The sequence below is a fragment of the Octopus bimaculoides genome, chromosome 20 (genome assembly GCF_001194135.2).
Source record: "Octopus bimaculoides isolate UCB-OBI-ISO-001 chromosome 20, ASM119413v2, whole genome shotgun sequence".
NCBI lineage: Eukaryota > Metazoa > Mollusca > Cephalopoda > Octopoda > Octopodidae > Octopus > Octopus bimaculoides.
In genome coordinates this window covers 15,391,051-15,404,076 of record NC_069000.1, presented here as the reverse complement: position 1 = coordinate 15,404,076, position 13,026 = coordinate 15,391,051, and the positions used below count along the sequence as shown (strand labels likewise).

The window sequence follows — 13,026 nt, the reverse complement described above, 5'->3', positions numbered from 1 at the left end:
GTCCTCAGTAAAGAATGTCCAACAATTCATACCTTCTTGGACTTTACTAATAATGTGAAATATATGTATACCAAGTTCAAACAACTGGTTATTGATACCAAGAGACAGAGAGGGAGTGAGATGCACGTGTCTGTTTCTGTGTCTCTGTGTGTAGTGATACAATGAGAAGATGTAATGGGTATGGTGGCACACTATATAACAAAGATATGATATAATGTTAAGGAGGTGATGATTGCTGAATAGATAAAAAGAAAAAAAACCCATCTCAATACATTTATCTAAGATATATTATAGTAGGTATTACTTGAAAGATAATCATGTCAGGTAACATTGTTTTTCTGAGAAAAACCCTGTAGATTCTCCCCCCCCCCAAAAAAAAAACACATTGTCACTGTTGCAAAGTAGACAAAATAGAACATACACTAAATTAACTTTTTTCTTTGCCAATGTTTTCTGGACCAATTCAAAATAATAAACTCAAGTAAGATTAGATATAAAGCTTGTCAAACGGGTTCGGATCTGTGTATTTGTAGTATTGTTAAAACTGTGTGTGAGTGAGTGAGTGAGTGAGAGAGGGGGAGAGAGAGAGAGTGTTCTTTAGATTGCTTTAGGTCATCATGCTCAGGCCATGCTGGAGTACACCTTCAGCCATGTGAATGTAATTTTGAAATGTCAGTCAACAAAGCCAATATGTCTGCATACCAATGTGTCTGCATATCATGTGCAGTATTGTTATATACAGACTTGTGTATGTATAGGTGTATATATATATGCATATGTGCGTGTGTATATGCAGGTGTCTGTGTTTAACATCTGTTGGTTTAACATATTTGATTCAGATACATACACACAAACATTCACAGTTTTCAGCCTAATCTACTATTGAGGTGGAAATAATTAGCTGTTTGCACTTCTTGCAACCTGGAACCATAGCTTTGCAGCATATACACATGTATCAATTTACTTGGGTTTACTTTAAAAAGGCCAGTCCAAAGGTGTCTATCATCAGATATGGTTTTACAGTGAAAATTGATTGCTTTACTGAAGATGCATCTGAAAAAACCATGAATATCCATAGAGTTTATATAAATATTAACTAGGAGAATGAAGCAAACCAGTTCATACATAATACCTGAAAAGCTGACATTTTCCAGGATTGATAAAATTATATTAATGCGATGTATTATTTTGTATATTATATAAGAATATTCCAGCAACAATTTTTCTGACAAAGCATTGATGAAACAATTGTAGCATAATGCAATAAAACAACTGCTTCCTCCAGTTTATTTAACACACACACACACACACACAGCCAGATAGAGATAAATATGTGTTCATTTCTTTGTTTCCAGTTTAGCAGTAAGAGCATGGTGCTGTATGTTTAAATTTTTAAAATGTATGCACGTCCTTAAACAATAAATGTCATGTCACAGTTATATGGTCTAAATAGAGAAAGCAATATGTATGCTAGTTGGCCTTCATATGTATGTGTGTGTGTGTGTGTATATATATATATATATATATATATAAAACTTGTCCCCCACATATGAACGCTCGTAAAATGAGAAGAGGAGAAGTGAATGGGAGAGACCCTTTCAGTGTTTCATCTCCCCAACTTCGCAAATTTCAAGGTACTTCTTTTGCTGTATATTGTATCTTGTGCTTCCCACTCGAAACCTTACAAAACTTTTAAAGCTCTCCTTCTTTCTCTCTCTCTCTAATAATTATTAAAGATGTCTCTCTCTGACCTTTATAAATACTTTTAACTGCTGTGAGCAATGTTGATCTTTTTCCTCTCCACTTATTTTATTCCCTTACCATAATTCTATTTTATTCCTTACAGTAATTTCTTACATATCAAGTATCTTGTTGAAATCTTTCAAAAACCTACTTAATGACTTTGCACTTGGTTTGTCACATAAAAAAAAATGTTTGCCTCCCCCCCCCCCCCTCTCTCTCTATATATATATATATGTGTGTGTGTGTGTGATAATTTATGATTGGCTTTAATTTGTTGGGTTATTGTGTTAAGATGATTGATGTCTCCCAATTGGAATATATTCCTTATATATCGTACTGGAGACAAGAAAAACTTGTTTTGAGTCTCTGAAGATAAAAATCACTTAAAAATGAATCAACAATATATAAATTCAGTTAAACTCTTGCTTGAACCAGGAGCAAGGTAGAGCCCTCTCTGTCAGGGGTTCCTATGCATTTTTGTCTTGATTTCCTCGCTTGGCAGCCTTTTGAAAGTAAATTTATTTTACACACTGTTCTTCTGTATTTTGACTTCGACTTTAATATCTATTACAATATAACAACCAATAAGAAGGACATATAAAATACTGTTTGTTGGGTTATTTTGGGGTTTTTTTTTTTTTTTTACTTACATAGAGATAATAGCTAAATTCTTCGAATTATGCTCTGCCATTCTAGAAAAACAGAAAGGAATAGATTAAATTATGTAGTCCTAGGAAAGGTGGCAGTTGAAATGCCTTTGTTCTTAAGTTGAATTTCAACTAGGCTGACCTGTGGCCAAGCAACAACTGTATGGACAGGTAACAATTGGTTGGTTGTTTTTGCTTTGTTGCTTATACTCAGGTCTGTCTTGACTGATAAGCAGACTAATGATTAAAGGTATTCCAGCTGTGAAAATTCTGTATTTTTTTAAAGACTATAGTGCATATGATTTAACCCTTTAACATTCAGATTACTCTGTCAAATGTAATGTTTAATGTATTCAAAGCAATGTGAATAAGTATCTCATAGCTTCAAGAACTTGATGATATGATTGTTTATTTTTAGAATGACATTGCAGGATAGGTGCTAGAGGCCTGATCTGACCAGTTTAAATATAATACAGGAAGAATATTAAAGCCAAATATGGCTGGTTTCAATGCTAAAGGTTAAGGGACTCATGTTGAAATTCCCTTAACAGGTACACATTAAGGAAGTGATGGCAAAGAACAACCAACAAATTAACTGAGCTTCATTGGCATAAATAATAATTTGACCCTTATTCTCCTACAAGCATCATGCATACTTTAAGACATTAAAGAGATGTTTTTTTTCTTCTGATATTTTTCAGTGTTTGAGAACAAGGAGAAGATAATTATGGTGATGGATTACGCTGCTGGAGGGGAACTCTATGACTATATCAATAAGAAGAAACCTTTACCTGAGAGAGAAGCCAGACGAATGTTTCGGCAAATCGCTTCAGCAATATATTATTGCCACCAGGTAAGGGCCGTTGTTAACATGCCTTCATATATATTCTGAAATTAGCTAAAATTCGAGAAGAATACATACCACTGCCTTTGATCTTTTACTTGTTTCAGTCTGGGGTACCACCTTAGAGTGTGTAGTGGTGCTTTTTTTTTTTTTTTTTTTTTTTTTTTTTGCACCTCAAGCACTCGTGAGAGCACCAAGTAACTTGCAAGACAAGGAAAAAAAAAAGGGAATGCATCTCCCTTCCACCCATGCCCAGCCGAGTGGGTATGGCTTTATTCTATTCTGCTGGGGAGGGGGTAGGAAGGGCATCCATCCATCCCTGCCAAAACAGATGCATAAATACTGGGGTTGATTTGTTCCATTAAAACCCTTCGAGGTGGTGCTCCAGCATGGCCAGTGTCGAATGACTGAAAGAAGTAAAAGTATATCTATATTCTCTGCTTTGTGGTATTGAATTCTAATGCTCCTATTTTTAAAATCAGACGTGTGTGTTTGCAGCTATGTAAATTACATCTTTTTATTTTCTTTTCTTCTTTACACTTTTAGAATGGTATTGTCCACCGTGATCTGAAATTAGAGAATATTGTACTGGACAGAGATGAAAATGTTAAGGTAAGCATTATTACTAAACAAGCTGGAACATATTGTAACATCGATATTTTACTTGTTCATGCCATCCTATTTTTTCTCTCCCTCCATCTACTTACTCTTATTTCTTTACTTCTCTCTCTCTCTCTCTATATATATATATATATATGTGTGTGTGTGTGTATAATATTGATCAAAGTGTACAGTATTATATGTATCCATTACGGCTGATCTTTTCAGTCGGTTTTGCATCAGCAGTTCAATGGAGTGTTAGGTAATGGCTCAATTACATAACCTTGTGCTCTTCAGAGATGACAGTTATATATATGCATATGCACATACACACGTGTACATACATGGATATACATGCATAGAGAGAGAGAGTTTTTATCCCAAAGATTGTTTAGCTTGTAAGAATCACATTTATTCTCATCACTAATTTAATTTAATTATTTGTTGGTTTCATTTTCCTTCTGACTAGGTTGCTGATTTTGGTCTGTCCAACTTCTTCAGTAATAATTCTCCTCTCACAACTTTCTGTGGTAGTCCACTGTATGCTTCCCCAGAGATCATCAATGGAATTCCCTACCGGGGACCAGAGGTAAGGTTTTATTCATGAATTCCTAGAACATTTTTTAAAAATCTTTTTCATCTATGTATTTTATCATGGAGATCAGTTGACATAAGTTAGAGGTGATGTAATAGAATATAGTCTTGAATGTTTGCTATACTATGGCAATATGGAGGTGATGGCCTTGTTGTGGGAGGGAGAGATGAAGATACCTCGGATCAGTTCTTTTAGATTTGCTTTTGTTGCATTCTAAACCTTTTTGAAGAATAAGATAATTCCTGACAATTTCTGCATTTTTTGCTTTACAGGTTGATTGTTGGAGTTTAGGGGTGCTTTTGTATACATTGGTCTATGGCGCCATGCCATTTGATGGCAATGATTTCAAGGTGCTAAGGAAGCAGATATCCACTGGAGATTATTATGAACCTACAAAGTCTTCTGGTAAGTAAATTAAAAGAAACAATATCACAGTAGATTTTGGAAATGTTTGGTAATTCATGATCAGGAGGAAAGAGCTGTTTCCATGACCTATGCAGGTTTTCTCTAAGACTGTTGAATTCAATGCAGTTAATAATCTTGAATAGTTCCAGTTTGAGCTGTGAATCAATGATTGGCTCATGGAAAACTTGCAACTAATGGTGATGTTGTTCACCATAATGTGATATCAAGGAAACAGTAAATTTCACTTCAATCTTTTTTGATCATCAGCCAAACTTGTATTTTCTATCCATTCTTCGATGTTGCTCCACCGCCACTTCTTGTGGTCTTATAACACATTCATTCAAGGTTGTCATCTCTAAGTAGGCCTGTGAACAAAGTCATTCCAGTCTTGACCATCCCATCTTTTCATACATTGTGGACTATATTGTCCAGTGTGTTCTTTATATTGTAAAATGGCAGGTGGGAAATTCTCTTCTATTTTTTGCAGGTCAAACAACCACCTGGTTTCCCTTGACTCTTTAATATTCAAATTGGTCATATCTGGCCCAAATATTCTACTTGTTTTATGTTCAAACTGATTAGATCCAGCATCTCACACCTATCCCACAATGTCATTCTAAAAATATACAATCACATCATTTTAAATCTTTAAGCTACAAGATAATACCTCATTAATTCAAAACAGTGAAAATAAATATACATTGTATTTGACAAAGTAATCTGAATGCTAAAGGGTTAAATATATCATCATTGGACTAGAAGTATGGTGTCATGGAGTTATGTTACGTGACCAAACCACATCATTTTCCACTTTCCAACAATTTGCACTTTAATAAGCATTCTTTCTTAATGCTTATTAATTTGATGTTCAATATCTGGAATGTACTGCAGGTGCATGGTTTAGTGGCTAGGGCGTTGCCTTCACAATCTTATGATTGTGATTTCCGCTCCCAGATTGAGCAGTGCATTTTGTTCTTGAGCTAAACACTTTATTTTACGAGTAACCCTATGACAGACTGGTATTACTTTCAGGGGGGAATGTTAGCCTACCTGCCTGCCTACCCTCAGGATGACATCATTAGAAGGCTGCAACAGTGTGAGGAGACACCTTACAGCCAGCAGTTTATCACATTTGATAGTCTGATCAGTAGAGTGAAATGGAATGTAAAGCATCTATATACAACATTTAACAAATTCTGGAAACACCTTAAAAATAGAATGATCTTGATCAGAAGTTTTATGAGCACATGTTTCACGTGTTGTGTCTTTAAATAATGAAATTGAATTATTTGATAAATGCTTTTGTCTTTGTTACATTCTTACTACATTTTCTCTTCTTTCCAGAAGCTGCGGGCCTTATACGACATCTACTCACTGTGAATCCTGAGAGGAGAGCCAATGTGGAGAAAGTTGTCCATCATTGGTGGGTCAACATGGGATACAACTTCACACCTAACAATGAACCATATCCTGGACCCTGGTTACAGGCTCCAATTCATATCTGTGACCGATCTAGCTTATCTTCTGATAGTGATGGTGAAATTGATATAAATGAACTGCGAAGAAGAGGGAACTTTCCCAGTAAAACTTTGTCAAGACAAAGACAAGAGCAGCATGATGGAGACAAATTGTCAACATTGGACAGTACAGTTATCCCTGATATAAAATATCATTCTCCTAGACATACTCATCGACAAAATGTTTCTGTCAGTGGCAATGGTGCTTCCAGTGAATTTTACCAACGTGTTAATCTGGATCAAAAGCCTGTCCGGAGTATTCTAAAGCAAACAGGTAGCTGTATGAGAGAAGATAAAAGTACAACCAGCTACAGTGTGATAGAAGGCTCATGTAAGGAAAACAGTAATCCCAACAGCAATGGATTTAATAATACATGCTCATCATTCCAAAAAAGCTTGCCAAAACACAGTTCCCCTCCCACCAACAGCCTCAGTTTAAACTGTAGCAGTAGTCCCCCAACTATAGGCTCTATGTTGTCTGACAAAACAGAACCAAACTCTGACATTCCTGCCAATAGTGATGCCGATAGCTTTTTAACAATAAAAGAAAGTAGTTATAGTCATGTGGATTATAACACAGGATCAACAGTGGTCAACTCTGTTCGAACTGATTGTGTCCGACGGCGTGGCATTCTGAAAAAATCTGGACTTTGTCTCCATAATGGTTATACTTCAATGAGCAGTGATGCTCGGAAGAGGCTCAGTATTGGCAGTGTTAGTTCAAATTCTTCAGGTGACATACTTGATTTTTCCTATGATAGTTGTGAAGGAGAACAACATCACTTGCTGCAAAAACGTTCTGGGAATCATTCTCCAAACGGTACACCTCTGTCTGAACTTGATGAGGAGAGGCCTTCAGACATTGCAGATTTCTGCCGGGGATCTTCAGTTGTTATGACATTTGAACAGAAGCCATCTACTTACTTCAACCTTGAATATGATCTCCTTGATTCCTCACAGGTTCGCCACAGAGCTTTGGAAATTTGTCAGAAAATGTAAAACAAAATATTAAAAAAAAAAAAAAAATTACAAAAACTGACAAAAGTCTTTTCCTTCCACCATCAAAATGACAATTTCTCTTCATCTCATTTCATCTTCTACATCTTTATCTTTCTCATTTCTCTTACTCATTTCCTCTTTTATACTTTTTACAAATTCCTTCATTATTCTAGTCTTAAAAACAAACAAACACACAATGTACCTTCCACTCATTTATTCTTTGCCTGCTCTGCCATATCATGACTATCAACTGACCATCATTCTTGTAAGAGCCATACATACTAACTATAATCCAAAGATTATCTTCACTTGTTTAAAATCTTTGAATCCATCCATTTTCCTCATCCATCCAGCCTAAACCACAAATTTTTGTGATGAACTATTTGAAATTTAAAATGCTTTCTCAGTTCATTGTTCTTACTGTAATGAATAATTATTAATTAATTGTAAATAATTACAATAACAATGATGACATTTTGATTTTAAGTCCCACTCTAACTCAATCCACCAGAAAAAATTCTCCTACCCACCATTTAAAATTTCAGCTTTTTTTTTTTTTTTTTTTAACCACCCAAGCAAAATTAATGAAGTCTTACCACCTAACTAAACTTCTGATTCCTATTGTTAATCCGCATGTCTCAGTTATATGGCATTTTTGTTTTGTTTTTGTTTTTTTTTTTACACCATTAGCTTTACTAATGTCATAGCTATAAAATAGTCTATGAATGCCTTGAGTGAATGAGAGAGAAAGAAAATGTGTTCAAGAGGGAGAGAGAAAATCTCTCTCAGTTTAGGTACCATCATTTGTATCTCATCTCGTTACTTAAAATACAATGCTCAAAGGAACCATATATTTATTTTGAATATGTATGTATATATATATAGAGACAGATGAATAGATTTATTCTCAAAACCTAGATTTTCATTTCTATTCAAATATTAACCCTCCTCACACACACACACTTGAAATATACATAATTTTTATTATAATATTTCTTTATACTTCCTTGTTTAAGTCTTCCCATGGCCATTATTTTAGCCTTGTTTAGCGATCGGCCATTGTTAAGTTCAGCAACCTAACAATACGTTTGATTCTATAAGCATTTCAATGTTAACCTACAAAAATTTTTTTGATTTTCTCACTTGTCTATTCTGTTAAACTAGGTTAATGGGGGTACATTTACTTTTGAGCTTTTTAACAGAACATTAAAAAAAGACAATAGACCCTTTCACTCTGTATTGTTTCCTACTTGTATACTTTCTGTTTTTTTATACTTGAAAGTAAATATGTATTTGAAAGTGCGTGTTTGGAGTATGTACCTTAAGAGGCATACTTTCTCAAATGCTCTTGCCAACTAGACACGTGGGTTTTCAAAAACGTGTCTTTTTTTTTTTTTTTTTTTTATACAGACATGCTTGAGAGTTTATTAAATATATTTATAAGTGTATCTTATTACATACATACACATACATAACATGAAGAAAAAGAAAAAAGAGCAGTTAAAATAGAATTCGCAATTTTTAATTATTCCATTCCCCATATATCACATGTTTCATTTTTAACTTAATTTAATGAATTTTATAAATATATATACTTTGGAATAAACCTAAGAAAATTGGATTATTACTCAATATTTCAGCTTCTGAATTGCTGAACTCATTATATTTCTTGAGTTAGTTAACTGAGTTGTATCCTTCTATACTAAATTGAAAGATTATTTTAGTTTTAAAATTCAGTTCATAAAAACTGCCAATTTATGTCTGGAGCAGTAAGAAGAATATTTTAAACTATTTAAATCTAAAAACCATTACATGAAAGACAAAAACACAATGCAGTTATATAATACTATACAAACGTTATTGATACAGACATACATGCATACTGTATTTCCTGATATTCAAGTCAATGTAGTATATAGTGTAAACATTCAAACCTGGTCACTATTTATATTTGACGAATATTTGTCCTCATCTTGTTTGTTGTTAACATGGTTAAGAGCATGGGCTACTGATTCCAAGTTCAATTCCAAGCAGTAACCTGAATAATAATAATAATAATATCAAAAAGAACAATAAAAACATCAAAAGACACTTGCCCAAGGTGCCACGCAGGGTTACTGAACGCCTAAAATATTTGACTTGTATGCCAAAAAATACTATATATGTACATGTATATAATGATTGGTATTGTTTTCATTCTTTCACTATTTTTGATCTCTTCCACTTAACGATAATTAATATGTGGCCTTGTCATCAACAATAACAAAAATCTTGTCTTTATCTTTGATTCAATATTTGTAGTCAATTATTGGTTACTATATATATATATGTATATATAATATCTAAAGTTTCAGTTAAATGTGGGAAAAAAAATTACATTTCTTTCGATAAGTATAAATAGCCTTTTCAGACTTGAAATATTTAGCACATTATATGTTTCTGGCTACTTTCCATCCTCCATCCGTTTGCAATGACATTATTTCACGTTTTAGCCCTACTTTCTCACGTCCTTTTGGAGCCAAAGCCAAGTAGATGATACACATCTGTTATGGGGACTGTCTCATAGCAAGAACACTTTCTCTTCCCCTCCCCAGTCTCTCTCTGTGTTTGTTTGTGTGTGTGTATAGATGCATGTCCATATATTTGTATACATATATTTATATGTATAGGTACCTGTGTGTGTGTGTGTGTATATATATTTATATGCATTTATATATATGACAGAGAGAGATGAGTACATATGTATATGTGTGTGTGTATACACATGCAGTTTGATATGCAGATATATATATGCATATAGGTATGTACATTAAGCTGCATGTGAATATGTATTCATGTGTAGAGACGAGTGTGTGAGAAAATATATATATATACATACACACATACATAACTATTGTGTCTTGCCAAGATAATTGTTTAATAGGGCTGTTATTATAATACTGTACTCTCTGCCACAATGGTCCCTGAGACCTGAATATTATTTATATTCTTATGGGATATTTTGTTTTTTCAATAATTTAAAGATTTATTAATGATGACTAAGAAGGAAATAATAATAATAAGCTAAAGAAAATAGACAATTACCTAAAAACAAAAAAACTTGAAGCGTCCAATTTCACTAAATTTTAAACCATGTGACCTTTCTTTTAATAATAGAATATTTCGCCAATATGTTAATATTAACATTTCGCAAATGCCTAAATTTTCTAATGGATGGTATGTTGTCTTAAAGGTATATTTAGAATATATAATCCGCCCAGATTTACGGTGTGCCTAAAACTCAGTAAAACCATTGTTTAAACCAATTTCTTGCCTTGTTGACAATTATTTGTCACACTTTACTATTATTATTATTATTATTACTATTATTAAGGTGGTGAGCTGGCAGAATTATTAGCGTGTCAGGAAAATTGCTTTGCAGCATTTCTTCCGACTTTACATTCTGCCCAGGTTGACTTTGCCTTTCAGAGTTAATAAAATAAGCACCAGTTGCACACTAGGGGTCAATGTAATCAACTTGCTCTCTCTCCCCCTGGCCTTGTGCCAAACTTTGAAATCATTAGTATTATTATTGCATGTTTATTGTCTATAAGGAATTGCTGAAAGTTTAAAAAGCATTTTGGTATGTGGTACTCCTCTCCCTCTTCCTTGTGGGCTCACAGTAACTATAGATGGCAAATTGAATTGTTATTTTTTACCAAACCAGTTTCGTTTTGCTTTTTACATATTAATGTGAAATTCCTGAATCATTTTTTTTATATATTCATACATTTGAATAATAATTGTTTATTTAACATTTAAAAACACAATAAGCTAGTCAGTTATTATGACTGCTACATATGTATTGTTTGGTAAATTTTAAATAACTTGGCATGAGAAAAGGCATTCAATGAAAATTTATTTTAAAAAGTGGACCTTTTAACAATTTTTTTTTTTAACTTTATCTGTTTCCAAAAATGTTTACCATTCTGAAAAGAAAACAGTGTCCAGTTTTGATATTTATACAAAAAAAATAAACAAAACAAAACTTGTTTCTTGACCATCTCTATGTAGTAATAATTTCTCTATCAAAAAAAACTTCATCAAACTAACATTTTTACTGTTCGCAATTTTATAAAAAGGAAAAAGTTTTTTTCTTTTTCCAAAACAAAAACAAAACAAATGTAAACCGATCCATTCCATATCATTTTCATAGTTCCAACATTCCCCCCCCCCTGCTCTTTTCTAATCAAGCATTTTAACTTTTATATTGGTCTATATACACCTACACTACTTCGATGAAGGAAGAACAAGACACAAACTTTATCTTTACTGTCTAAACTTCAAACGACTCCCTCTGTTTCCTTTCATCTTATATCTGATCACAAGATCTATCTATATATATATATATGTATATATATAGTTACTGATCACAACTTCATGCCGTCCTCTTGTTGATATAATGACTATTAATTCAGCTTCTTGTTCAGTTTGCTTTATGTAGTTTAGATTAGAGAGACATCAGCTATACGTGCATGTTAGTGTGTGTGTGTGTATATATAATGTAGGAGTTTTTTTTTTTATGTCGAGTTGTAATATGGAAACAATTTAACATTAAACTGAAGAATTATTCAGTACTTTTTAGAAGAGAACGTGTTTATAAAATTTTTAAAAGAAGGAGGATAGTGATTCCAAAGTTTCCGCCTGCTAGCTTTTGGAACCCAAGTATAATATTGTCTGATGAAAAAAGCTAGCCAAAACTATCACTCCGCTTCCTGTAACAGTTTAATATATATATACACACACTCATTGGTTTACATACATGCATGTAGCTTATCAACGAAGTTCGCTTGAGCTGAAATTTAACTCACATCCACCGTTTTTCCCCAAAATATGAAAATATTACATCCATGTCTTATCCTCAATCACTGTTATCATTGTATCTTCCTGTTTCCACTTCATGCACTTATCAACTTCTCTTTTTTTTTTTTATGCTGAATACATAGAATATCTTGTCGTCTTTCACTATTGCCAATCACATCATTATCACCAACTCGCTCATCATCACTCTTCAGCCATTTTCTTGACTACTGACAAATTTTCAGACACACTTCTGTATTGTAATTCAACTGACCGCTAGCACATTTTTTCAGATGAGATAAGCAAGACATAATGTTCGGTTATGTTTTCAGTGTCTCTGATAAATAGCTGCTGTGTATTTATTATCATTTTTTTTGTCATAATAAAAAAAAAAAATAACAGACTAAATAAAGTCTCATTTTTAAAAACCATTTTGCTTCTTTGCTGTTCCTTTATTATATTTTTGTTTCAAGTGTTGAAGTGCATGGCTTAGTGGTTAGGGTATTGGACACATGATCGTAAGATTATGGTTTCAATCCCTGGACCAGGCAATATGTTGTGTTCTACAGCAAAACACTTCATTTCATGTTACTCCTGTCCACTCATCATTTAACGTCCGCTCTCCACGCTAGCATGGGTTGGACGATTTGACTGAGGACTGGTGAAACCCGATGGCTACAGCTGGATGCCCTTCCTAACGCCAACCACTCTGAGAGTGTAGTGGGTGCTTTAACGTGTCACCGGCATGAAGGCCAGTCAGGCGATACTGGCAATGGCCACGCTCAAAATGGTGTATTTTATGTGCCACCCGCAACGATAAATGAGTCCGGAGAGGGA

General features: G+C 33.7%; 1 protein-coding gene across 2 annotated transcripts in view; it reads left to right on the top strand.

The window, feature by feature from the left end:
- The window catches only part of LOC106880602 (NUAK family SNF1-like kinase 1), a 56,364-nt gene extending 43,744 nt beyond the window's left edge, over positions 1 to 12,620 (top strand). Inside the window, exons 3-7 of one of the 2 annotated variants that reach the window (XM_052975156.1) lie at positions 3,092 to 3,243; positions 3,781 to 3,846; positions 4,304 to 4,423; positions 4,702 to 4,834; positions 6,182 to 12,620. In XM_052975156.1, the coding sequence (XP_052831116.1) occupies positions 3,092 to 3,243; positions 3,781 to 3,846; positions 4,304 to 4,423; positions 4,702 to 4,834; positions 6,182 to 7,350 (1,640 nt within the window). In that variant the 3' untranslated portion in view covers positions 7,351 to 12,620. Of the gene's footprint in view, positions 1 to 3,091; positions 3,244 to 3,780; positions 3,847 to 4,303; positions 4,424 to 4,701; positions 4,835 to 6,178 lie in introns of both variants that reach the window. The other variant, XM_052975155.1, reaches the window with a different exon arrangement.
- Positions 12,621 to 13,026: the final 406 nt, after the last annotated feature.